The sequence below is a fragment of the Antechinus flavipes genome, chromosome 2 (assembly GCF_016432865.1).
Source record: "Antechinus flavipes isolate AdamAnt ecotype Samford, QLD, Australia chromosome 2, AdamAnt_v2, whole genome shotgun sequence".
Classification (NCBI taxonomy): domain Eukaryota; kingdom Metazoa; phylum Chordata; class Mammalia; order Dasyuromorphia; family Dasyuridae; genus Antechinus; species Antechinus flavipes.
Window position 1 is genome coordinate 542933115 of NC_067399.1, and position 27913 is coordinate 542961027.

Sequence of the window (27913 nt, forward strand, 5' to 3'; positions counted from 1 at the left end):
TACCACAATTTATTTAGCCATTCCCCAGTCAATTACCATGTATTTTTCTTCCGGCTGTTGGCTATTACAAAAAATGTTGCTGTAAATATTTTCATGTACATGGAATCTTTTTTTTTTTTAATTGACCTTAAGATATGTGCCTAACAGTAGAATCTTTTGGTCATTTAGCTACTTTACCAGTATAATTCCAAATTGCTTTTCAGAATATTTTTGCTAATTCACAATTAAATCAACACTATACTAGTGTGCCTATCTTTCCACAATCCCTCCAACATTGAGTATTCTTATATTTTGTCATCTTTGCCAATTTACTGAATGTAGGGTAAAACTTCTTAGGATTGTTTTGATTTGCATTTCTGTTATTATTGGATTTGTAACATTCTTTCATATGGTTATTAAGAGCTTACAATTGTTTTGACAATCATTTGCCCTGTCCTTTGATCACTTACCTATTGGGGAATGGCTTTTAGTGTGATACATTTCTGTTGTCCTTATTGGAGATATTTGATACAAAGATTTTCTCTAGTTTACCACTCCCCTCTTTATGTCAAATGCATTCGGTTTGTTTGTGCAAGAGTTTGTCAATTTCATGTGATCAAAATGATCTATTCTAACTTTTGAAATTGCCTCAATCCCTTATTTGGTTAAAATGTTTCCTCCTGATTAAAGCTTACTTTCTAATTTGAGGGGCAGGGGAGAAGGGCAATACAACAGTAGAGTTACATCCCAGGTATTTCCTGACTCCAGATTCACACATTCTATTACATTATCCTGCCTTGTCTGTCTATTTGTGTAAAACGAAACATTCAAAATAAGTTATGACACATGTCCTCAGGGAGTTTCCAATCTAGTTATGAAAACTAAACTAATATACGTAAGGACAACAAAAATGTATCATGCTAAATCAGAAAGAACCACCCAATGGAGAGTACTGATAAAAGCTTACTGGTGTGGACAGTAGTGGTGATAGGAATTCAGAAGAAGGAGAATTGCCTAGGGTAATTAGGGAAGGCTTCCTGAAAGAGCAAAAGTTTGGCCCAAGTCACAACTATGTTTCAGCTCCATCCAATTCAAACAGCCTTTATGAAAACACCTGTCACTTAAGGCATTGTGCTGGGTCCTGGTGATGGACACAGACAAAAGCAAGAACAAAACCCAAATCCTAGTCTCTGCTCTCAGAGAGCTTTCATTCTCCTTAGAGGGGAGACTGTGTAACATGTACACAGATCATTATGTGTCAGGAGAGATTTACGGCTTGATGGGGGCGGGGGGGGGGGGCATGAAGACACTAGATGACTTGCATGAAAGGAGTATTTGTAGGGGCAGCTAGGTGGCACAGTGGATAATGTACCAGCCCTGAAGTCAAGAGGGCTTGAGTTCAAATCCAGTCTCAGACACTTAACACTTCCTAGTTGTGTGACCCTGGGCAAGTTGCTTAACCCCAATTGCCTCAGCAAAAAAAAAAAAAAAAAAAAAAAGGAATATTGTAGATAAGGCTGAAAAGTGACCCAGGGATCATATTTGTAGACCATGAGAGTCAAGATAAAGAATGTGGATTTTATGCAGGAGTGGTTTCTTAATTGTGTGAAGGGTAATAACTTTGGGGAAGTGTTTGGGAAGTACCTATTATATCTAGACCAAATGTGACTATTTTTTTTTTAAAGACAATATAGTTTTGTGAGCACAGAATTGAATGAGAATAGTGATGTTTATGATCCTGCTTTAACTTAGACTTTTCCAGAAGGAAAAGAGGAAAGTGGGTGTCTGCCTGATATCCTAGCAGTGTTACACGAGGGTATTCAACCTTGCATTAGCCCACTGAATTAATTTGATTCTGGCTTCCCTTTGGCTGACTCCTCCATGAATCCAGCATGACCCTTCCTTGTCATGAAGGTAGCAGAGAAAACTCCCCAGGATCAGCCATTCTGATTCTCTCAGGAGTTTTCCCCTCTCACCTACCCTGTCAGGAATTAGTAGGAACATTTCCCTTCCATTTGAATGCCCGTATAGTCAAGTTCTCCATACATGTGCACGTGCATGTAGCAACTGGCAAGCATCTCAGCCCCGGGAGCCTCCGCCGCGCTGGCGCCTCTGAGCCCAAACCCGTCAGGATGTGAACGGGCACTTGGGGCACAGGATTGGGGTGACTGGTGGGGTGTGGTCCCGAGCTTCTGACAGCTCCTTGGGGCCTAAAGGGCTGCTGACTGAAGGCAGGGAGAACCTCTGGAGCTGAGCCTTCACCTGGCCAGGGTGAGGAAGGGCTGGGAGGACATGGTCACGTTGGGGAATTAATTTGCTGAACAGGGAAAATCCTTGATGAAAGCAGTGAGAGTCCAGGGATATTATCTGGTCAGGAGAAAGGACTGTTGGACCAGAAGCCTGTAGATTAAGCTGTATATCTTCTAAGTCTCCTGGAAGGAGGAAGATGAAGAAGTAGCCGTCTAAACCCTTGGAAGTTCTTGTAACCCAGCCTTGTTGGAGGGAAATGGGCCCATCCTGTCTGCAGGGATTCCCGGGAAAAGCTGAGTCAAAGCAGATTGCCTCACAGCCTCTGAGACAAGTTATTGTTTAAATAATATTTTATTTTATTATTAAATAATATTTTATTTTATTACTATAATATTTTATTATTTATTATGCCCCTTTTCCTTTTGGGGTCTTGGAGTGAATGGGCAGGGAGGTGGTAGGGGAGAAAATATATTTTTATTCATTGCAAAAATTTAAAAAAATTTTTTTTAAAACTTAGTAACACAAACCAGTAACACCTCTTAAAAGCAAAAATACAATCTGGTTTGAGTCTGTAAATCCCCTTTTTTTTAATATTTGTGGCAGTAAGAGACATATTCTTGGCTCAGTCTACGCAACATGTCCCAGAAGTTTTTGTGACGTTTTAAATGTAAGATACACTAAGTATTTTAGAACTTCCTGTACATATGTGCACATACACACATAGCTCATATTTGTATGAATGTTTAGGATATCTTCTGTGTGTATCTAGACACACCCACACAGACACACATACAAATGGCATATATATGAGATACATGTATGTTATATTATATATATATAAAATCAATAAATTATATCTCTATATAATGTACTCCATATACATATTTCATAATATAAACATCTCATATGTATACATATATATATATATAATGACATGTCTGCATATACACATTTTCCCTGGAACCCAAGCCAGACACCCCTCTGCGGAGCACAAAGATCTGAGATTTTTTGTATTCCCCATTTGGGTACCTTGTTTGGGTTGAAGTAGAATGTTGCACAAAGCTGAACGTAGAGTAATCTGGCTTGACTTTGTTGCCCTTTCCCTCCTTCTCCTTCTCTACTTCCTTCCTGCAAAAAAAGATACCAAGGAGATCAGCAGCTGTCTTAGGAAAATATTTCTGTATATTTTGAAAATCTAATTGGGAAGAGTCTCCTGGATCAAGGAAAACTAAACAAATTTTAAAACTTTCAAAAGGAAAACATATTATTTGTTTTTTTAAGTAAAAGATACAGAGAGTTGTTTTTTTTTTAAAGTAAAAATTATAAAGATATAGTCTACTTCCTCAAATGAAAGTTTTTAGCAGGTATTGGGGTCAGAGGGAATCTAGAGAGGCTGGAAGCTTCCTGTCTGATTTCTAGGGAGAGGAAGTGAGCTGGGAGAGCTTTAGGAGAGAGAGAAATTAGGATTCACTCCTTGCATTTGGTGCAGCACCAAGACAGCTCTTAACATAGGACTCACAAGCAAGGGCCTGAGCTGGGTCATTCGGGCTCGTTCTTATTGATGTAGTTAGGTTTCACAGCTGTTTATTGGACTGGAAATAGCTCCAGCAGCTGGTATTTTCCCTGGAAATCAGGTGTATTCTTTCCTGTGTCCTGCTGGGAGCCAGAATTAGTTAAACAAACACAAAAAGTATGGGCAGCAATAGGTGGGAGGAGGGGAGTGCTGTCAACAGGAAGCCTGGTGGATGGAGAAAGATGTGGCCAGGAAGGGAGAGACACAGATAAGCTGAGAAAACGGTTCTACATTATCTCAGCTTCACAGAGATCTCTTCCTCCCCATGCCTATGGCGGATTCTTACTTAGACATAAGGGACCGACTCTAAAACAAACAAACAGGAAATGTTCTAAGCAGTTCTCCGGCCCCATTTGACAGACTGTTAAATTGAGCAACAATAATGTTAGATTATGGTCCGGAGCACTTTCCTCATAACTATGTAGAGTGAATTGTGTAAGTCCTATCATGCCCATTTTTGAGATGAAGAAACTGAGGGTTAGAAAGAATAAACAACCTGTCAGTCACATGGCTGGCATACTTTAGAGCTGGTACTCAAGGCCAGGGCCTGCCTCTGTAGCTTTACTGGCTGGATTTTTTTTTTTTTATCAGTCTTACCATCAGTCAAGGGAGGCCATCATTTAAAGCCCTTCCTGTTTACTCCAGGAAACTCTCTTATGTTTAAGTGTGAAATGCTACGGAAGCAGTGGTAGAAAAACAAAATGTCAGGGCTCGATGCAGGAAACCTCACAGCCTTTGCCTCCAGACCCAGTGCTCCTTCTGTCTGAGCAGTGCTGAGTGGCTAAGGTGCAAGATTTGAACCCGTGATCACAGAACCATGAAATCAGAGCTGGAAGCAGGCAATGTTCACTTAGTGTCTGCCGTGTCCCAGCAGAAATACAAGGAAAAAATATAAAACTCCAAGCTGTCACGGAACATAAATTCCTGCAGGGGAGGCAAGCCATACACACATCAGAGTATTCATACAAGCTAAGTTGGGGGGGGAAGTATCTTGCGCTCAGTCCCCTCATTTAAAGGCAGCTGGATGGCCCAGGGGTTTGAGACTCACACAGACCTGAGGGCTTTCAGTGGGCACGGTGGCTATGGGGCTTGCCACATCACCTTGGTTTTCTCATTTGAAAAATGGGGATAAGAATAGCACCGAACTCCCACAGTTGTTGGGAGGATGAAATGATATAATATTTGTAAAGTGCTTTGTTTTAAGTCACTATAAAAAGTGCTAGCTATTATTATATATGAACAAACTGAAGTTCTTAGAGGTTTGGGGACTTGCCTAGAATCAGCCAGCCAGTAAATATCTCATGAGGGATTTGAATCCAGGCTTTCTGGTTCCAAGTCCAGTGCCCCTAAATACCAAGGCAGTATTCCTCCAAACACTGAGGCTGGCCATTTTTCAGCTATTATGCTTCTTCTTGGCCTTAAACATTTGTTATTGCTGTTGTCCAGTCATATCCAACTCTACATGCCCCTATGGATTTGGTCTGTGGGGTTTTCTTGACAAAGATACCAAGTGTTCTGCTATTTCCTTCTCTAATGTGTCCCCATTTTACAGATGAAGAATTGAGGCAAATAGGGGGTAAATGACTTGGCCAAGGTCACACAGCTAATAAGTGTCTGAAGCTAGATTTGGACTCCAGGTCCTGGTGCTCTCTATTCACTGTACCACCTAGCTGCCCCCAGCCTTAAACATAGTAAACACTTACTAGATGCTTGTTTAATATAGCCTCCATATCTAGTTTTGACTCCATTTTATTCTACAGCTTCCTTCCCAGGAAAGAGAAATGGCCTGATATCTATTTTAGAGGCTGAATGAGGACTTCAGACCCCCCATTTTTGGGGGGGATTACAGACTCACCATTTGGGGCCGCCCACTCTCTTGTTATCCCCAACAGTCCAGTAAAGCCCAGAGCTTGGGATATATATTTATACTCTCTCTTTGGCCTGTTTTGAGTTCACAGAAGATGATTAAGGATACAAAAACAAGCTAGAATTTTTTTCTGTTTCAGTAGCTTAAAAAAGAATACAGAACCCTGCCCCAAATCCTTCACTAAAAACACAAGCCAGAGCCTTAATTACCGTCTTCTTTTCTCTCTTTTGTTCTGCAGCCAGAGAACATTATGCTTCTGGATAAGAATATTCCCATTCCGCACATCAAGTTGATCGACTTTGGCCTGGCTCATGAAATTGAAGATGGAGTGGAATTTAAGAACATTTTTGGGACCCCAGAATTTGTAGGTAAGTTTAGCTTCTGTGCCCCTGACAGAGGATAGTTGGGCAGGAAAAAAGGTAAGGGAGGCTCTGAAGGTGAGGGCTTCTCAAAAGCATCCTTTCTCTCCTCCATTGTGCACCTTCAGGCTGGGAATGCTGTGCTTGGGCTTGGGGAAGAAATAAAGGCCTTTCGGGACTTCTGCTAGGAAAAATTCAACTCTGTTGCTTTAGAGAAGGAGAGCATCGAAGTAGGGTGAGGTTTCCTCACTTTCCCACTGGATTGTAGCTCCCTAGCTAACCCTCCTTGGCTTCTGGGAAGAGAAGTTTCTCTCTTTTTCTCCTTGCTCCTAGCCCTTATTCTCACTGGAGCTTATTTTCCAGATTTAAAGTAGCCTCACCCTCCTGAATTCCAGTAAACTCAGCCTTCTGGAATAGCTTTTGATCATCTAAAAGGAAAAAAAACAAAACAAAACAATCATCTACCAGATGCCAGATCCACCCACTCACCTACTTACCTCCCAATGTCTTTATTCCCATTCCTTTATGTAGGCAAAAGGAGAAGTGAGCTGGTGGGAGGCTCCAGGGCCCTCTTTTCTCGGGCGCTTGCCTTATCTCTCTCCCCTGGAGAATAACCATCTGCATCCAAAGCCACCTCCAGGATCTCCCTCTGCTCCGGATACAGGGCAGAAATGTTGAAGTGACAATGTGTTTTTGAATAGATTTTTCTCATGTGAGACTCACAGTGACTATGTGGGCAGGCAGCATGCATTATTATTTTTGTTTTTAGAGATGGGGAGTCTGGGGTGGGGGACTACAGTGTCCAGTTCACATAACCAGTAAGCCACCATCTGTGGAACTTTCTTGGCAAAGATACTGAAGTGGTTGGCCATTTGCTTTCTTCAGTGTAATATGGCAAACAGAAGTAAAGTGACTTGCCCAGGATCTCACAGCTAGTAATTGTCTGAAGTTGGATTTGAACTCCTGACTCCAGGGTCCATTGCTCCACCATCTGCTGCTTCCCACTTGTAAGATGCTTACATTCTAATAGGGGAAGACAATGAGTATCTATGTACATCTATAAAGAATAAATGCAAAGTAGTTAAATTCTAGGTAGTTTAGTTTGAGAGGTGGGCACTAGCAATCAAAGGCACCAAGGAAGGCTTCCCATGGAGGATGATGGAAGGAAAAGAGACTGATTCTGTGAGCCAGAGGTAAGGAGGAGACATTGGAAGCAAAGCGTGGGAGCAGCCCATGCAAAGGGAGATGGTGAGTCACTTGGGAGGAACAGAGAGGAGGCAGATTTGTCTGGATCACAGACCAAGAAAGGAGGGCTTGCGCGCTCTCTCTCTCTCTCTCTCTCTCTCTCTCTCTCTCTCTCTCTCTCTCTCTCTCTCTCTCTCTTTTCTTTTTTTCCCTGCCTCCCCTTGAATTTATCTAGGTCAAGAGGGCTGCTTGACACATGTCTGTTGCATTGATTGAATTGTATAGGAGCCAGACCTTGCCCTTGAGGAGTTTATAATCTAATTGGAAAGACAAGGCATGATTATGGGAGCAATTAAATAACAATAAAAGGATTAAATAGTATTTGCTAGATCCGAGACACTTAGAGAGAAAATGATTGATTATGGGGGAAAAAAAGGTAAAGGTACTAGACCTGTATACACATGCAGAGAGAGCTTCCTACAGCCAAGGATTCAAAGCAGGGCATGTGCTCAACAATTACTAACTTGAGATCCTAGCTGTGAGGCAAGTCACTTTACCTCTGTGTATTCAGTTTCACTTCAGTGAAAGCAGTTACTGATAGACATAATTAATATGTTGGCTGGTTTTTCAGAACTGCTTTTTTCCTTTTTTTTTAATTCTTAGGGAGGGATGGTTCTTTAGATAGAGGCACAGGTGGAAATAAAGGTAATGTAAAAACAAAAGATATTGATGGAAATTTTAAAAAATGAATATGGAGTGGTAGAGATCATTTTCGAATGAATTTGAAGTTCTACCTTTATGGAAAAGATAGCATTTGAGCTGTACCTCTAAATACAAAGAAAGATTTTAACAGTCAGAGATAGGAGTAAGTTCTAAGCTGAGGTCATATAGGCCAGGAATTTTTAACCTTTCTTGTGTTGTGGTCCCCTTAGAAAGTTAGTTCAGTGGAACCTATGACCCCCTTCTTAGAATTCTTGTTTCTGTTGTTACTTGATCATGTCCAACTCTCTGTGACCTCATTTGGAGTTTTCTTGGCAAAGATACTGAGTGGTTTGCCATTTTCTTCTCCAGCCCATTTTACAGATGAAAAGACTAAAGCAAAGAAAGTTAAGTAGCTTGCCCAGGTCACATAGCTAATGTCTGTGGTCAGCTTTGAACTCAGGACTTCCTTACTAATGCCTGACATTCATTCACTGTACCACCTAGACGCCACCTATTTCTTAGAATACTGCTCTCAAATCTATAAAATAAAATTCATAAGATTATAAAGGAAACTCTGTGATATTGAAATACAAATGTCTTTTTTTTCCCCATCCAAATTCAGTCTAACAACACTCATTTTAGAGATGAGATCCAGAGAAACTTATATAATTGTCCAAAATTGAACAGCTGTTTAGATCAGGAATTAAATCTAGTCAGTCCTTTGGTGGCAGATCAACATTATAGCCCCTGTGGAGACAGCTAAAAGAAGAAATGCATTTGATGCAGGGCAGCTTTCATGTGGGAATTTATTCTTAACCCCTGGCACCCCAGTGGGAAGGAAGGCCCTTTGATCCAGAGGTGTGAGTGGAAGTGATGACGCACCCCAGGATTCTTTGCAAAAAGGAAGTCTTCCCTCTGGCAGAGTGACCTTCCTTTCCCCCCTCTCTCTCCCCATCCCCTTTCCTCTCCCTTCTTATCCTCCTCCACCACAGACTCCATCTTCTGATAAGCCAGTGAGCTAGCAAATATTCTGAGTAATAACAACTCAGCCTTGTGCCAGGATCTATGGAGAATGCACATTTCCGATTAATAGAAGGAAACACTTCCAACAATTAGAGCTGACCAGAAATGAAATAGGATGCCCTAGGGAGTTCATATTGTCCATTGCTGTAGTTATTTAAGCAGAGGTTGATGACCACTTTGTCAGGTATGTTATAGGCCAGATTCAGGATTAGGATAAAGATTGAATTAGATGAGTTATTACATCTCTTCCAACCTGATCATCTGAGAGCCCACAAACGGGGTCTTAATTGCAATCTGTCAAGGATTAGTAACTAGGTTGTAATAATAATAATAGCATATTTACGTGGCATTTTAAGGTTTACAAAGCCCTATATAATTTGATGCTCACAATCCTGTGAAGTGCTGATGAGAAAACTGAGTTTCCTCTTAGTTTCATTACTGTGGGCCCTTTCTCCCCTGAAGTAGTCTCACTTTCTCCAAAACTTAATAAATGAGCTTTGAAAGTTATTATGGAAAAAAAGAATAAATCACACTGGGCGATAATGGTGATAATAATGGGGAAAAATACAAAGTGGGAGGCAAAGATTTCATGTTCCAAGCTAGCATAATAAGGAGGGACTTCCTAGGGGAGGTGAAATCTGAGTTTTGCTGGTCCCAAAAAGTAGTGATAAAGACCAGCTAAGAAGGAATCAGAGAACTGCAGAGTTTTAAGAGATCTTAGATACCATATAATATGGTTTACCCAAATATGTGGTTTTTGATCAATTGATATTTGATTAATCATTGATATTAATTGATAGTTATCCATCCTCTGTTTAAAATGTCCAGTGAGGAGAGCACATTCTGCTTTTGAATAGGTCTAATTCTTAGGAAATTGGTGGTGGGGAAGAGGGTGTTAAAATTTGCTTCTTTCAACAGCCACCTGTTTCTCTTGTCTTGCTTTTGAGACCAGCCCTAAACAAGTCCCATCCCTATTGCTTAAGGCAGTCTTGCCCATCCATGAAGGCAGCCATCACTTAGTGGGAGCTAGGTCTTTTCATTCTCAAGCTAACCACCCCCAGATCCTTCATGTAGCAAGGCCCCAAGACCTTTCACCACCACCTTGACTGCCCTCCCCAGTACAGTCTCTGTTTTAACAATGTCCTTGAGTGGTGGTGGTACTGTATGAATTGGGTTTTAACAATTGGAAGGGAATCTCAAGTACCTTCCTCCAAGCCCTGAGATTTCCCCTTTGTATAGTGTAAAGAAGTCAGGCTTTGGGAGCAAAGGAGCAGAGTTCAAATTATGGCCTTAGTAACTACCTTTATGATCCTGAGCATGTTTCCTAACCTCTACAGAATCTACACTTATAAAATGAGAAGTTTAGATTAGGTGACTTTGAGAAGGATTTAGAGAAAGAAAACCCTGAGTTCAAATTTGGTCTCATACATTTACTAATTATGTGACTCAAGGCAAGTCATTGAACCTGTTCCATTCTCAGTTTCCTAATTTGTAAAATGGGTATAAACCACCTACTTCACAGGATTTGGGGGAAGATCAAATGAGATCACATATATAAAGTGCTTTTAATGCATTATGTTAATGTAATTATTATTATTTAATTTTGTGGTTTCATATCCTGAAATAGGAAGGTCTTTGACAACTGGTCTGATTATTCTCCTAAGGAGTGGGGAAGAGACCATTTAGGCTCTGATGTGCACCTCAGTGTCACATCCTACTTTACTGATTCTTTAACACTGGCTTTTTTCAGCTCCAGAAATTGTGAATTATGAACCCCTTGGGCTGGAGGCTGATATGTGGTAAGTTTTCCAGAGATCTCTTTCAGTTCAGGGTTGGCTCAGTCTTCTTAGCGCAGGAGTGTTCTCCCAAGATGTATGATCTCCTCAACCTTTTGGGGGGTGGTTTTCTATGTCAGCTATCCAGTTCCTTAAGCACCCCGGTCTTAGGGCACTGTCCCTTCCCTCATCACTCTGTCTATACCACGGGCAGTTCTGAGTAGTGAGTGTAACCGTCAAGTCCTATTTAAAATGAGATGATATTGCTGCTTTGGTCAAAATTAAGAGAAGAAGGAAACATCAAATGTATCTCTTTGGACTTCAGATAAAAGATCTAGAATAAGGTGCATGGCCCACAGGCTTGTACCCAGCTCAGAATAATTTATCCACCATCCTCCAAAGGAGGCTAACTTTCTTTAAGATGCCTGGGAAATTCAGAGACCAGGGAGCCATAAGGGGGATGTCCAGCTATGGCAGAGTCCCTCACAAGTCTGGGATTCCAATGAGGAAGACACTGATTCATGTTCCTTTTTGTCTTTCAGGAGCATAGGAGTCATCACCTACATCCTGTAAGTATCTCAGCAGGGCACTCAGTTCTAGCTCAGGTCAACAGGTGGGATGGGGAGGTGAGGAGGATCTGGGTTCAGGTCCCACCTTTGATGCTTCCTTTCTCTGGGATCTTAGACCAGTTATTTAATCTCCATGAGTCCTAGTAAAATTAGTGGATTGGACCAGACCAATTCAGACCAGGGGCTGAAGCCTCTTTCAGCCCTAGAACCCCTAGCTCCCTTAAGATCAACAAAACTTGCTCCTTTAGGCCTTGGTTACCTAGGGTACAAGGAAGGCAAGTCACTTCCCCTTGTCTGCCTCAGTTTCCTTATGTGTACAAAGAACTGGAGAAGGAAATGGCAAACCAGTCCGGTGCCTCTGCTGAGGAAACCCCAAATGGCACCATAAAGAGTCAGACACAACTGAAAATAACTGAACAAGAACAACAATTCCTAGGGGGTGAGGATGAAGTGTAATAGAAAATTATAAATAGAGAATTGGGTGAAATAGAGAATAATAAAGACCCAGGTTCGAATGAACGGCTGCTCCCCATGCCCAGCTCTGAAAAGGGATACATTGAGCTCAGCCATCCTGCAGTACATCTCACAAACAAGATTGTAGGTCTCATTGCTCCCAAGATTGATTACTTACTGTTATTAATGGCAATTAATATTCTGCAGCCTGTCTCTGCAGTTCCTACAGTGCCCCTGAGAGTCTACTAATCAGCCTCTCCCTAAGTCTTTAGCTCTTTCTTTAGTTACTGTCAGAATCTAAAAGCGTCATATTTTATTTTAAAACCATGAAAGAGGGCTTCTGCACTGCAGGCTGCAGAACCATCATGTGTTAAGGAAATTGGATTGTTCTGGTCTTTATCTTGGGGTTCATTCTCCTCACTCCCTCCCCTGCCCCTTTCTTCATTTTTCCTCCTTCCTACCCCCCAGTGTTGTCTTTCTTCTCCCTGCCTCCTTGTATCTTCTGTTCTCTCTCCTCCTACCTTTTTGCACTTATTTTTCTCTCTTCCCTCCTGTCTTGGAGTTATAATGTACTAGGCACTAGACAGATTTTTTTTAAATTTTATTTAAGATATTCAAGTTGCAGCAGTAATTGTGTGTGCCTGCACGTACACGTGCACAACACATGCACCTGACTGTCACATTTAGCCTTCAGCTTCTCGTGCACCCCATTTTCTATATTCGGATTATTATACTTGACTCCCCAAGGCAGACAGCTCTCTTGTGGCTGTTTTGGTTAAGAGTGATGGCAGATTGGTCCAAATGACTTAAGTGAGTACTAAATCACTCAATCACCAAGGATTTATTCAATGCTTACTGTGTCAGGTGCCAGGTATTGTGCTAGGAGCCCAAGATACAACAACAAAGATGAAACAGCTGCTCCTGTGCCTTCAAGGAGTTTGCAGTTTATTGGGAGAGACAGCACGTACACTCAGTTAGAGTTACTGAGTCATTGATCCATAGAAAGTCCTTGGGTTCCTATTTAAAGTAACACTGTGCTAATAGGTCTCCCACTCTGTCCCCAGCTAGGATCACATGTGATAAATGCATGTCTTTTTCCATTCTATCTCACTTTTTCTCCATTTATGTAATGTACTGCACCAGGCATTTCAGAGGAATTCCTAGGAAGCATCCAATGGAAATGAATCTTATCATCTTTTTACAGCTAACTCCCAAATTCAATCAATCAGCAAATGTTTAGCAATTATCTTTGTGCCAGAAATCTCCAGGTGGGATGGCCAAGTAGTAGCTCCTAACCTTTCCTGCTCAGAGCCAGCTGGGAGCCACTGAAAGAGCCCCAGAGTCTCCCCCAGATTGCCACCTGAGAGGGGCAGCGTGGTGCAGAAGAGAAAGTGTGCTTGTGTGCACATGTTCCCCAGAGTTGGGGGGGAACTCAGCTGAGGGCTAAGTCTTGTAGAAGTGCTGGGGTCCCCTGTTGGCAGGTCTGTAACCCACCCTCCTCCACCGGTTTTAATTCAATAAACATTAAAATGAAATGCCCATTAGGTATAGGGCACTGTGCCAAGGGCTGGGTCTACAAAGAGAAAAACAAAACGTCCCTCCATCAGCTCACAAGCTCCAGGGGGGATAACATGTGAGATAATTAAGAAATTCAAGGTTATTTGAGGAGAGAGAGAATAATAACGACTGCTCAAGGAGGAAGGCTAGCCCTTAAAGGACGTGAAAAGGTGGAAGTGAGGAGGGAGCACTCTGCAGGCATGGGGGATGACTTATGGAAATACAGAGGGGGAAGATAGAACGCTGAGTTTGGGGAACAGCTGGTCTCTCAGTGTGACTGATGTGTAAGGGAAGTGAGAAAGGAGGCTGGAAAGGTAGATGGGAGCCCTTTTATAGCAGGCCTTAAAAGCTCACATTCTACTGAGGAAGGCAAAGTGTAAATAAGTAGATACAGACAAGATACATAAGGAGAAATGCCGGGTACTCTCAGAGGTAAGACATTAGCAGATGGTGTGGGAACAGTGGGGGGAGGGGTGTCAAGAAAGGCTTCCTGCAAAAACTAAGGTCTAAACTGAGTCTTGAAGACTCTCTGACTAATTTAGGTCACTCCTTTGCAGTTCTGGAAAAGCAATGATGTTTAATTTGGAGTGAGAAGTTGCTCGGTTCTTTCAGTCATGGCCCCATTTGGGGTTTTCTTGGCAAAGATACTGGAGAACTTTGCCACTTCTTTCTCCACATCATTTTGCAGATGAGGAAACTGCAGTCAGCAGGGGTAAGTGACTTGCCCAGGGTCCTACAGCTAGTAAGGCTGGATCTGGATTCAGGTTTTCCTGAGGAAGAGCCAGGAGGCCTGAGACCCATAGGACTGGGGTTCAAATTCTGCCAGTGTGATCTTGGGGGCAAATTATTTCATCTCTCGTTTCCTCAACCATAAGAAAAGGGTTTGGGTATACAATTAAAGTTTTCATTTTACAGCAGTTTGCACCCACTGCAATCTAGAAAATACTTCTAAAATTTTGTTACTCCATACCAGAGAAGATCTAAATTATTGTGGTATTAAATGATAAAGTATGTTGATATTATATGCCATACATATATTTCGTGTATTTCTGAATTTCTGAACATTTCCTGTGTTGTTTGCTGGTATTTTGAGTGTCATCTGAGGCTTCTGCAAAATTCCCATTTAATTTTTTATGCCAACCCTGATATTTTGAAACTGAGATACGGAAAGTCATGATATGGAAGGAGCAACTGTATAATCCTTAAGGATCCTTCCAGCTCTAAATCTTTACTTCTATGGAAATTATTTGCCATGCATTATACCCAAGTTATCATTTCATACCTCTAGTTATTTCCATATGTGTCCCCTCTACTAGACTATAAGCTTTTTGCAGGCAGGGGCTATATTTCATGGTCCTTTTTACCTCCTATGCTACCTACCACAGAGCTAAATGCATAATAAATGTTTAATTAAAAGTTATGACTTGATTAAATGGCGTGGGCAGGCTATCTGGTTCTGGGAGGCCTCAGAGTGAGAAGAGGAAAGCACTTATGCTAATAAGACAGAATTTCTAGTTTAATTTAATTGAGAATCTCTGCACTTCAATTTCCTCATCTGTAAAATGGCCTATTTCCCTCAGAAGTTTGTTGTTAAAAACATGATTTGCAAATTTTAAAAGAATATATAAATATGAATTAAATACCAGAGATTCCAAATGGGATACTGTCCTCAGGGAGTGTACAATCTATTGGAGGGAGGAAAAATATATACATACATAACTGCAATACAGCATAAAAGTACATATTTCAATGGTTCCAATATCTCCTTGATGCAGAGTAAAAGCCATCTATACCTTTTCATTATGGGTCATCCTTGTCCATGGCTTGTTTTAAATCTGTCATTGTTGCTTCTAGTTCTATCTCATAGATTTTAATGAAGAATTCAGGCTTTCTGTTTGTTATGTTCCTTGCTTATTTTATGATGACCCATTTCTTGCAGATGATTGTTAATGATATACTAGAGTATGTTTAAATTCATTATGTGCCTCCCCATTGACCTTCAGGTCACCTAAAATTTTTATTCTTTTATTATTATATTTTACGGGCAGTTAAATGACCCAGTGGATAGAGAGCCAGGCCTGGAATTAGAAAGACCTGAGTTCAGATGTGGCTTTAGACTCTTAACAACTTTGTGATTCCGGGCAAATAACTTAACTTCTTACCTCAATTTCCTCATCTGTAAAATGACCTTGAGAAAGAAATGGCAAATCATTATAGCATCTTTGCAAAAAAAAAAAAAAAAAAAATCCCAGGAATTGGACGTGAATGAACTACATTTATTGTATTTCATGATTCTAAACCGTACAGCCTCACTAGAAGAATACTGGTGATTGAAAAAAACAAAAACAAAAACAGGCTATTATGGCTGTGCAAGATTGTACCCATTAATCATGTTCTTCAGCTTCCTTGATGTGATTCATCTTTCATCTTCCAATTCAATCCTGTGCCTACTTCACTGTCTATAATACTATTATATAAATAATTGTATGGGCTGCCTATCTAACTATGTATCGGGATCTGGTCAGCATGCACATTTCATCCAGTTTGATTTCCAGTGGGATTGGTCAGGGCCAATTGGCTTCTTCTGGATGACCTTTGTTTTTCTTATGGGAAAATGCATGAGAACTAAAACATGGTCTGAAAATTCCAAGGGACAGATTTATATATATATTTTTTTTTGCGTAGTTCATGCTCGAAATCACTTAGTTCTCCCCTTTTTTGAGCTCAGGTTAAGCGGTGCTTCACCTTTCCTTGGAGACACAAAGCAGGAAACGCTGGCAAATATCACAGCAGTGAGCTATGATTTTGATGAGGAATTCTTCAGCCAGACCAGTGAATTAGCTAAAGACTTCATTCGGAAGCTTCTGGTTAAAGAAACAAGGTGAGATTTTAAAAGAATTTATCAGGCAATAAGCTCCCTCCCCCCCCACTCCTTTTTGTTGAACCTACTCTGCCTAATCTCTGAAGGAGTGTTGATTTATATGTCACCTGCATGGGACCCACTGAGAAGACAGGTCTGTCATCATGAGCATTATGCTGTTTTGGCAGGTGTTGGAAAATGTGTACAAGGCTGAGACTTGTCATTCAGCCTGTTTACTCAAAGCTTTTTGGGGTTGTTCTTCTCATACTGAAATGTACATAATTGCGTATGGGTTTTGGAAGCCAGCCTGAATTTTTCTAATGCTCATTGGTCTTGAATATATTTTGCAATCTGTCTCAAGATGTGTTTGGGGTTTGAACAATTTAAGATCAAGTGCCTATATTTTCAACCAGCAAATTTAGGAAAGGCAGAGCAGGGCTGGATGCTGAAGGGTTAGAGCCCAGGTGCAGACAGGGTGGGAAAAGGGGGAGAGACCCTTCACCACACCCCCTCCAGCCCCCAAGCTCCATCTTTGTTGGTCGGGGAGTGGATGGGAGACTTCTGACTGAGGAGAGCCAGTGCTTAAGTTTGCCTGTTCCAATCTTCTAGTCCCCACACCTGGACTTCTAGAGAGTGCCAGCTTTTCCCCAGCCAGAGCGGGTAATCTGTAGCTAACCAATCAGCATCTCTATTTGCTTGATGTGTATCTGGCCACTGGACCCAGGTAGCTCTGGGGAGGGAAATGAGACAGGCGAACCTGCCCAACCCTCCCTCACTTAAAGCCAACTACTTGCAAATCATGGTATCACCTTCCTGATGTCATGGTCCCCAAGGACAAACAACATCAATATTTACAGAATGCATTGCAGATATCATTACCTCATTTGATCTAAGCATGATCTATCATTTGCAAACTGCCACATAACAAGCATAGTTTGTTGACACATAGAACACATAGAAGTTCAGCTGAACTTCATGGTTTGTCCATAGCTTTTGTCAGGAGTGTGTTGGAGCCAGCTCCAACTGGATCAAGAGCCAGTTATTAAATTTCCAGCATGAGCACTTGCACCTTGGAATCAGCAAAAGCTACAAATTAGGGCTTGATTAATTGCTTGTTTTTTGATAGTCTAGACTTAAAGGAAGTTTGGATAATATTGTTTGAATTTTTAAATGCTGTTACTTTCTCCTTTAAGAGCCAATTGTTAAACTTTTTTTTTTTTTGAGGCAATTAACATGAAGTGACTTGCCCAGTGTCTCAAAACTAGTATCTGAGGTCAGATTTGAACTTAAGTCCTGAACTTAAGTCTTCCTGACTCCAGCCTTGATGCTCTACTGCCCCAAATGCACCAGTTCCCTTGTTTAGCTCTTAACTGCCTCTTTTAGGCTTCTACCCATTTTCCCTGGTGCTATTCTTTGAAACCAAAACAGAAAAAGTCTAAGTGATCTTACATATAATAATCTTGCAAATGAATCAATTAGCAAGCATTTATTAAAGATTTAATGCAGCCATTGTGACCCGTCCCGTAAGTTCTTTCTTCCAGGTTAAACTTCCCCGATTCCCCCTTCACCTATGGATTCAGGCCCCTTCTTTAACTTGATTAGAAAATCATAGAATAAGTGACTAATACATGGGGGTGAGGGTAGTGTCCAGGGATGGATGTTTGGCCTGGGAAGTCACAAGGAGCATTAAACTAATGTGTTTCCATTCCAGAAGTAATAATAAAATTCTTTAGTTCTTTCTTTCTTTTTTTGGACAGTTCTTAGAACAGGAAGTGAAAATCAGGATAGCTAACTTTCTTGGAAGCAAAGTAAGTGATAGTCTGTATGAAAAAGTATGGTTCTAGGGAATTCAAAGCCAAGTGCTTTAGCTTCTCCCAGGCACAGTCTCTGGAATCTGGTTGGGTCAAAAAGCAGTAGCAGCAGTTCCAGGACAAGTCACAAGATCTTAGTTTCTTCATTTGTAGAATAAGACTGTTGGTCCAAATGATCCCTAATTTCCCTCTGAGCTCTAAATTCCATTATCCATGGAACAAAAATCAAAGGAATATGGAAAAGCCCTTGACCTTTGGAAGAGCTCGGAAAAAGAACCAAATTTTGTATTTATGACCTGTCCAATGGATGGAAGCTAAGGAGGACTGTGAACTAAACAAACCTCTTCTACTATGAGACCATGTTGGGGAATTTAATTAGGAACACTTTAATAACTGAGTGCTTTTATCTATGTGCTTTTTCCCAGGAGTACATGGCACACTCAGAGCTCCTAAAGGCTTTTATCCTGTGTTATGTTCTCCAATGTTGACCTGAGTTCAAATTTGGCCTCAGGCACTTAGTAGCTGTGTGAGCCTGGCCAAGTCACTTAACCTTTGTTTACCTTCATCCCCTGCGGAAGGAAATGGTGAATGACTCCAGTATCCTTGCTGAGAAAACTCCCTGGATAGCATTGGTGGGGTGGTCTGTGGGTCTGTGGGGTCAGGAAGAGTGGACACAACTCCATGACTAAACAACAACAGCAATTGGAAGGGGAAAGTTTTAATACTTGTAAATACTGGGAGAGGAGCTTGCTGCAAACAGACATTCTCCTCATGCAGTTTTTTCTGTCTCTTGTTCAGGAAACGACTCACAATCCAAGAAGCACTCACTCATCCCTGGATCACGGTAAGAACAGATGTGTTGCATAAGTGCAGGTGATGCTTTTTTTTCAGTGCCTGAACTTGAACTCATCTTGCTCAGTTACCAGAATTATAATATGGCCCAAGATTAAGAGACACCCTTTACCCCACTCAGCATCCATTACTTATTCAGCTGGCACACCGTCCAATGCCAAACTTATCTGTGTTACACTCGACCCTAGTGAATGTTAGACACCGGCTAACCAAACTGCCATGGTTTATTTGAATGAGCTGATGCTAATTTAAACTGCTTTGCTGATTCATTGAAAGTTTTGAACCTTATTTGGAGAAAAAAAGAACAAAACAAATGAAAATGAAAACCTCTTTGTTTAGGCCTACTTCACAGGGAGTTCATGGACAGGAAGAGCTTGGGGTCACTTATGTTCCATAATCATCCTAATGTCAGCTCCAGTTTTTTTTTTTAAAGAAATGATCTACATTTCATATTTTGTCATAGTGTAACATATTCAAAACCAGCAACATACTTCTTTTCCTTTTCCTTCTTCTTCCTGCCCCAATCTGGCTATTCTGGCCTCCTTCAGGAGTGAAAGGAATGTACTTGTATGTAGATGAGAAAAGACCCTGGAAACAGTGTTTCTGGATTGAAGACTGAAGGAGGAAACTTGGGTAGACTTGGCCATGGCAGAAACAACTCAGCTTATTGTGGTTCCTTTCTCTCCTTCCCCCTTCTTATTCTGCCCCCCAAAGATGCCAGCCCTTTGTGTAAAGGAAATTCCTGCCCATTACCTTTATGGTCACCCTTGTAACCACTCTTTGTTCAGAGAACTGCACCTATCCAACTTTCTACTTTCTAGAGAAATGAGTCGGGAGCGTTGGGAGAGTTCGTAAATGCTTCTTATCTTTGATAGATTAAGTATGGACTTTTAGCAAGTCACTCACCTTTGTAGAATTCATTTTCCTCATCTGTAAAATGAGTCTGTCTCCAAGCTCCCTTGTAGCTGTAAAATTCTGACTCTATGATTAAGGATTACGCTGAAATCTAGCAACAATGGTAAATCCTGGAGGCCATTCTAGTAAGGACTAGTCAATTCTCATGTCCAAAGCCTTCCCAGACTCATATCTGGATCTCTAGAAGTCATCTAGGCTTGTTCTTATGGTCTAAAACAGAATGAAAATATGGCCCAGAGTATGGACATCTCAGTACTCAAGATGGCAGGTCAGATCAAAATTCTAAGTTTCCCTGGGCCTCAGTATTTTCTGAGGTATTTTCTGCGCACTCTGAATTTCCAGGCTATATCTTGTCTTCCTCTTTCATTTTGCACTTTGCTGTGAGAGCTGTCCCTTAAAGTTTAGATACCAGAGAGGAAGGTAGTGGGACCATAGTGATAGAAAGAGGATCAGTTTTGGAGTTTTTCTTAAAATGCATTAAGACCTTCCTTAGGACTTGGTCTAAGGGACTAAGAGGGTTGATGTAATTTCCTCAGATTGCACTGACCTGCATTTGAAATCTTTTCCTCCCAGAAAGCTCAGTCAAAGCTTGTACTTTATTGGCAGGTCCTTCAGGTCTCCAGGATCATCTCCACACGTCATTGAAATACTGGAGTATAACTATTGTTGTTGCTGAGTCATTTCAATCATGTCCAGTTCTTTGTGACCCCATTTGGGGTTTTTGTAGCAAAAATGCTAAAGTAACTTGCCATTTCCTTCTCTGGCTCATTGTATGGATTAGAAAACTGAGGCAAACAGGGTTAAGTGGCTTGCCCAGAGTCTCATGGCTAGTATGTGTCTGAGATTTGAACACCAGAAGACGAGTCTTTCTGACTTCAGGCCTAATCCTCTATCCATAGCACCCACTAGATGCCTCTGGAGTATGACTAGTAACCCAGGGCAGTGTATGTGCTAAATGGGTTTTTAAAAAAAAAACACCACCAATAAGTGTTATGGAAGTTTTCAGGAGGGAGATCAGTATGGAACTGGAATCATCAGGGAAAGTGTCACAGAAGAGGTAGTTTGGGGGCTGGTCCCCATAAGATAAAGTCAAATTTTGAAAAGTTAAGGAGAAATAATGCATTCAAAGCAGGGCAGAGGTGGGAATTGTTTTGAGATGGTCACCTTTCCTCTCTTGTTTTTGATGCATGGAGGTACAACGTGCCACAGAGAGTCCCCCTAGGCACTCTTTCTGGTCCAAATCTGATCATTCATTTTATGATTCAGTTCAATCCAATCAACATTTATTAAACGTCTGCTTAAGTCTGAGAACACCTGGATTCAAGTCCTAACATTGATACCTCTTAATGCTTGGACAAAACTCTTAAGAATATACATTTCATAAGTCATTTCAAAAATTTCAGAGGAAGTGCCCACCTGTATGGGTGAAAGGGGTTTCCTCACCCTATGCTAATGTAATCACTGGTCCAGTCTTTATCTCTTAAGGGAGAAAATAAAGAAAAACAGCCACTGCCCTCAGAGTTTACATTCTACTTTGAGAGAGCTGTGTTTGCCCTAGCCCTGTAGTTGGTTGTTGCCTTCTAACTGCAGGCTGCTTGCTTGTGTGTGAGCCTCTTGGGATCGAGCTTGCCTATCTTGCATGACGGTAAGAACTGACCGGCCCTGGGACCACATGTGAAACCGTAGCAGCCGCTCTCTTTTGTGCGAGCGTGGGGAGGGCCCTGCTTACTCTGGGAGGAGACTTTACCTCCCCTAAGTCGCCCTCCCAACACCTCCCTCAGACACACCCTACTCCTTTCCATTTGGTCTTGGGGAATGCTGGGTGCTTCCCGCTCCACGCTTTCCCAGAGTCTGCTGCATGCAGGAAATGCTGAAGAACGTGCTCTGTGGTCTGCCTTGTGCCACGGTCTCCCTTCAGGGGCCCAATTAATGCTCTGGTTCTCTGTCCAAACGCTCGCCAGATGAAAGCAGAGCCCAAAGCCCCCGGGCACAGGAAGACAGAGCTCCCCCAGGTGAAGACGAAGCGCTTGAGAGAATACACCATCAAGTGCCACTCCAGCATGCCCCGCAACAACACCTACGTCAATTTTGAGCGCTTCTCCCGCGTGATGGAAGACGTGGCGGAGGCCGAGCGCAGCTGCAGCCACCTGGCGGCGGCGCACGACTCTCTCCAGGACGACGTGGAGGCCCTGGTGTCCATCTGCAACGAGAAGGGGGCCTGGTACCGAGAGGAGAGCGAGAGGACTCGCTACAGCCTTTCCCAGCTCAAGTACGAATACCGCAAGGTGGAGGCCATGAAGAAGGCCCTCCGAGAAGACGTCCAGACGGTGGGCTCCGAGCTGGGCAGTGTTGCCGGAAAATACGCTCAGCTCAGGGCGCAGTATGACTCTCTGAGGAAGGAACTTTCCGAGGACCTGAGGTGGATCCAAGAGCTCACAAATGAGTTCCAGCGGGAGCATGGTGGCGGAGGCAGATTTGGCCCTGTTTTCAGCAGAGATGTGAATGAGTCACTAATGGAACTGATAAATAGGTCTTGCAGTGAAGACTTCCTTGCAGGTCTGAAGCTCAGGGTTACAGAATCCAGCCAGTAATGGGGCCTAATTGGTCTGCCAAAGCACGTTCTCCATTGTCTCGCTGCCGGGATCCTCACTGCGGGAGGAAGAAATTGTTCCAGCCGGTTTTCCATCCCCTTCTCGCCTCCCACCCGCCCAATTCCCTTCAGACTGACCGCCTCATCCTAGCATTGAATCAGAAATTGCCGGCAATAATTAGTGATGCAAATTATTTTCCCTCTCTCCCATCCCAGCACAGTACAGCCCATCTCCCACTTGGGAGTACACTTGGAGTACAGCATTTCATTAGGGCCCTGGTGAGGCAGTCACCTGGCAAAGTGGACTTCCCTTATTGCAAAGCCATGAGGGATGGCCCCGTTATATTTACCACCTCCTCATCTCGTAGTCTCTAGATGTTAGTCTGTGTTGCCAACACATGTGGGTTATGTGGTACTTACTTACTCTCTGGGGGAGCTCAGTACGAAGGAGGCTGGGAGAAGAATGCAGCCTTAACTCTGCAGAAGCTCCTTTCAGAACCTCCCTCAGTTCTCCCAAGAACCCCGTGAAGTAGGAAGAGGAGTTGCTATTGTTATGCCTTTGTGACAAGGCTGTGGAGCCCTAGCATCCTAAAAATCAATCAGTGAACAAACATTTATTAAGCACTTACTGGATGCCCAGCACTGTACTGGGGGATGGGGGCAGGATGGGGATGTGGAAAATAGGAGAGTGCAAAGAAAGGCAAAAAGCAGTCTATGTCCTTAAGGTGTTTGTATATTCTAAAATACTAATATTATCTTTTAATATATTATTCTAATAAGGAGCTTGTAGATTCTAATGGGGAAAGTAAGATTTATTTAAATAAATGTATATAATCATTATTAAGTCAGTCAACAGAGATTTTTTAAGTGCCAGGCACTATACTAGGTTGAAGGGGAAAGGGGAATGCAAAGAAAGGCAAAAAACAATCATCCTCAAGACAGAGTCCTTTTTTCCCATGGGAGAGGTAACACTCATAGAAAGAGATGCATAGAATCTATAAGTCAATAAACATTTATTGTGTACCAAGAACCTTACTAAGTTGGAGAGGAAGGAAGAGTAATTAATATACAGAAAGGCAAAAAGCAGTCTCTGGGAGCTTATGCATTCTAATTGGGGATGTAACATTCATTTAAATAGATGCCTAAAAACAGTAAATCATTAGTTAACAGACTCGCTACTTAAGGACTAAGGGTACCAAAAGAAAGGTGGGGGGAATCTCCTAAGGAGCATATAGGCATAATATTGGCAGGTATCTTCCCAGAGCAATTTGAATGTTTTGAAAAATTCATTATCCATATAGGATCCTGCCCAAGAACTGTTCGTGCCAAATTCACTGCCACCACTATATGCTGAAAGCAACATGACAAGTCAGTAAGCATTTATTAAGCACTTACTGTGTGCCAGGCATTGTATTACAATCTGGAGATAGAAAGAAAGACAAAATAGTAGTCCTCTTGCTCAAAGAACTCACATTCTAATGGAGGACACATAAGTATACATATGAGATGTATATAGGGATAGATTTGAGGGAACCTTAGAGGACAACTGGGTGGGACCAGAACCACAAAAGACTTCTTGCAGAGGGTGGGCATTGAGCGGAGTCCTGAGGGAAGCTAGGAGTGGACTCGAGGACAGAATACTTCTCAAGCATGGGGGGAAAGCTCTGAAAAGGCCTGGGGACAGAAGATGGAGTATTTTATGGAGGAACTAGTCAGAGGGTCGGGATGTTGATGGATTGTAGAGTTCAAGGAGAGGAGTAAAGTGTGGTCAGTAAGATGAGGTTAGGAAGGAAATAGTTACATTAAGTAACATTTGGCCCCTATCTTTTCCTCGAGTTATTCATAGCCCCCAAAATTCACCTGAAGACCAGAACTAAGAAGTTTAAGGTCCCCTCTCCTTGCTCTTATGCTTATTTTTTTAAAAATCAAGCCAATCAGGGTTAAATGACTTGCTGTGGGCCACATAGTAAGTTTTAAGCATCTGAAGCCACATTTGAACTCAGATCATCCTGATTCAGAGCTGGAGCCACCTTGCTGTCCCCTCTCCTTGATCATAGGGACTTGTCGTTCTTTCTGATATGACAATTTCACATAGAGTTTTGTGGTTCACAGCTCTAGAAACCTTAGGACTGTTCTTTCTGATATGACAATTTCACATAGAGTTTTGTGGTTCACAACTCTGGAAACTTAGAACTTGTCATTCTTTCTGATCTGACGATTTCACATAGAGTTTTATGGTTCACAGCTCTAGAAACCTTAGGACTTGTAGTTCTTTCTGATAAGACAATTTCACATAGAGTTTTGTGGTTCACAGCTCTAGAAACCTTAGAACTTGTCATTCTTTCTGATCTGACAATTTCACATAGAGCTTTGTGGTTCACAACTCTGGAAACCTTAGAACTTGTCATTCTTTCTGATCTGACAATTTCACATAGAGCTTTGTGGTTCACAACTCTGGAAACCTTAGAACTTGTCATTCTTTCTGATCTGACAATTTCACATAGAGCTTTGTGGTTCACAACTCTGGAAACCTTAGAACTTGTCATTCTTTCTGATCTGACAATTTCACATAGAGTTTTGTGGTTCACAACTCTGGAAACCTTAGGACTTGTTCTTTCTGATCCAACAATTTCACAAAGAGTTTTGTGGTCCACAGCTCTAGAAACCTTAGAAATCATTGTAATGAGTGGCACCTTGAGATAGTGTATTAAACTGAGGTTAGAGGGAAATGAATCCAGCGTCAGGAGAGCAGGGTTCAATTCTAATTCTAAGCAAATCATTTCAGTTCTTTCCAGGATTTTCATCTGTAAATGGAACAATAATACTTTCAGTACCTACTTCACATGTGTGTTTATGAGGAAAGTGTTTTGTAAAATTTAAGGCTCAATATAACTACTTGATAACTAGTTGTTGATTGATTATTTAAATGTGAGAGCTATTGTGACTTTTGCCTTCATGATCTGATATAATGACCAGAGCAGCTGGAGGTCTGATGCCCTTATGTTCCAGATAGAGTGAATCTTTCAACCAATTGTTAATTAGGTACCTAATTATGCAAGGCACTTTGTAGCATAAATTACTGAGGAAAGAAGACTTGCACATAGGAACACTGACGTTGGTGCAAGGCAGCAGCTAAATGACAAGAGCCAAATGAGTCAGACAATCAGTACTAGAATAGGATTAATTCAGCCAACAGAATTTTAATCCTGCTAAATCCAGTATAACTAACAGCAAAATAAATAAATTAATTAATTAAATAAAATCTAATAAGAACCAGAATCTCAAACTTGAAAGAGACTTACAGAAGTTATAGAGTCCTACCTGTGCTACACAGGAATCACCTCTGGACCATTCCCAGTGATCATCCAGTCATTGTTTTAAGGCATCACATAACAGAACCTGCTGCTTCCTGAAACCACCAATTCTGTTTTTGGATGGTACTCATTATTAGGAAGATTTTTCTTACACAAGCTTGAACCTGTCCGTGTAAAACCTCTCACTATCTCTCTAGACTTGCCTTCTGGGCCCAAGTAGAAAAGAATCTACAGTACTTAGTACTCTTATATGTCACAGCTCTTCAAATACTTGTCAAATACAAATAACAATAATAATTATGATATCTGATGTATATATGACTTATTAAGGTTTGCAAAATGCTTTGCAGATTCAGGGTTTAAGATTAAATTAAGACATACCTGTGCTATTGCATTTGATCTTCACACCATCCCTGTGAATACTGGTCCTTCCCTTTCCCCCCGAACCCTCCCCCAAGTCTTTTTTTCTCCAAACTACACATTCCTTCTTTTTTCCTTCAATCCTTATATGGCATGGTGTTGAGACATTCATTCTCCTGGATGCTGTTCTCTAATGGCTTTCAGTTAATCAATTCCCTTCCTAAAACATGGTACCAGAATTGGTCATAACATTCTAGGTATGATTTGACTAGAATGCAGCACAATTTTGTTGTTCGGTCATGACTCCATTTAGGATATTCTTAGAAAAGATATTGAAAGTGGTTTGCCATTTCCTCCTCCAGCTCATTTTACAGATGGGAAAACTGAGACAAACAGGGTTAGGTGACTTGCCAAAGGTCATACAATTAGTGTCTAAGGCCAGATTTAAACTCACAAAAGATAGTCTCTCCATTCTAGATACTTTATCTCAAAATTCATTAATTAAGAGACCTGATTTGGAGACAAGAAAGATCAGACCTCTGAAAATTACCACTTGGGTGACCATGGAAAAGTAACTTTACATTGAACCACAGCAGCCTTATTTGGCAAATGGGGATAATACTGGTCACAACCTTAGCTCATAGGGTTGTTGTGAGAATGAAATAAAGTCAAGAACTAGTTACTTTTTTTTTTTTTTTTTGGTAAGGCAGTTAGGGTTAAATGACTTGCCTAGGATCACACAGCTAGGCAGTATTAAATGTTTGAGGCCATATTTGAACTCAAATCCTGATTCCAGGCTGGTGCTCTATCCACTGGGTAGTCTAGCTGCCCCACAACTGGTTACTTTTTAACGTCTCATTTTAAAAGGAGGAAACCAAAGCTCAGAAAAGTAAAGTCATTTTTCTAGGGTCACACAACTGGTTAGCTATTTTCTCACTCCCAGTCAGTGATATTCTAGTAAATATTTAGCAAACATCTCTGAAAAAATAAATGCCAGTAAGTAACACTTTTAAGCTTAATTTGCATTATTAATATTTTCTCCATCACTTTCTTAAGGCTACACAATTAACAACGTAATCAAGTGAACCTTGATTTGTAATGTTTGCCAATTTTCAAGGCATAAATTCTCACACTGAAAATTTAATAGATGGTTTTGGGGACTAGTACAAATAGGCTTTAGCTCCCAGACCAGTGGCAGATTGGGATTTTGTTTTGTTTTGTTTTTTTAATCAATGGAATTGCCCCCTTTGTGCTCACATTAAAGCACTGATAACATCTTCACCATTTCACAAGGAATAATTTTCCTCTATATCTGATGACCACAAGTATAAACTAAATAATACTGAGTTCCATAGCACAGAGGGACTTGGAGAAGAGAGTTGTCTTTCGGGTAACTCAGAGGAGATAAAATGGATTTATCCTTGATTCATTGGTTATCAAGCAGCTCCCAACTGGGTAAGCTAAAGAAAGTCTCTGCCTGAAATCTGAAGGATTCAAGAAACAGGAATGAATAGCTGGAAAGAGCTAGTTGTAACTGTTTTCTCAGGACATCTCTTAACAAGGAAGAAATGCAGCTCAATTGAGAATGATGGAGGTTCTAGGCTAGAAAACTTTTCAGTATCCTTCCGATAGAAGAGACTATGTAGAGCTATGGTCAAATAGCTCTCAGAAAGCTGCTTCCCTCTCTGAAATCATTGAGGATTTGTCACTTTCAAAAATGTTTAGGAAGAACTCATCCAAGTGGTGTTTCCTGTATAAATACCCTTGTGAAGAATTTTGTTTTTTTAATTATGACTATGTACTTTGCTGTATAAATTCTAATTTTCACATGGAATCTTGTGTTATGTTTTCTTAAAGATAAGCACACCTGTGAAATCCCAAATCTTATCTTAGTCACAAGCTTCAGCTCTTTCTCCCTT

General features: G+C 41.3%; 1 protein-coding gene across 2 annotated transcripts in view; it reads left to right on the forward strand.

Annotated features, from left to right (window-relative positions):
• DAPK2 (death associated protein kinase 2) overlaps positions 1–27913 on the forward strand; it is a 173854-nt gene that overhangs the window by 131816 nt on the left and 14125 nt on the right. Inside the window, exons 5-10 of one of the 2 annotated variants that reach the window (XM_051980889.1) lie at positions 5908–6037; positions 10689–10737; positions 11256–11282; positions 16021–16173; positions 18762–18807; positions 21692–27828. In XM_051980889.1, coding sequence (XP_051836849.1) covers positions 5908–6037; positions 10689–10737; positions 11256–11282; positions 16021–16173; positions 18762–18807; positions 21692–22321 — 1035 coding nt within the window. In that variant the 3' untranslated portion in view covers positions 22322–27828. Of the gene's footprint in view, positions 1–5907; positions 6038–10688; positions 10738–11255; positions 11283–16020; positions 16174–18761; positions 18808–21691; positions 27829–27913 lie in introns of those variants that run through there. The other variant, XM_051980890.1, reaches the window with a different exon arrangement.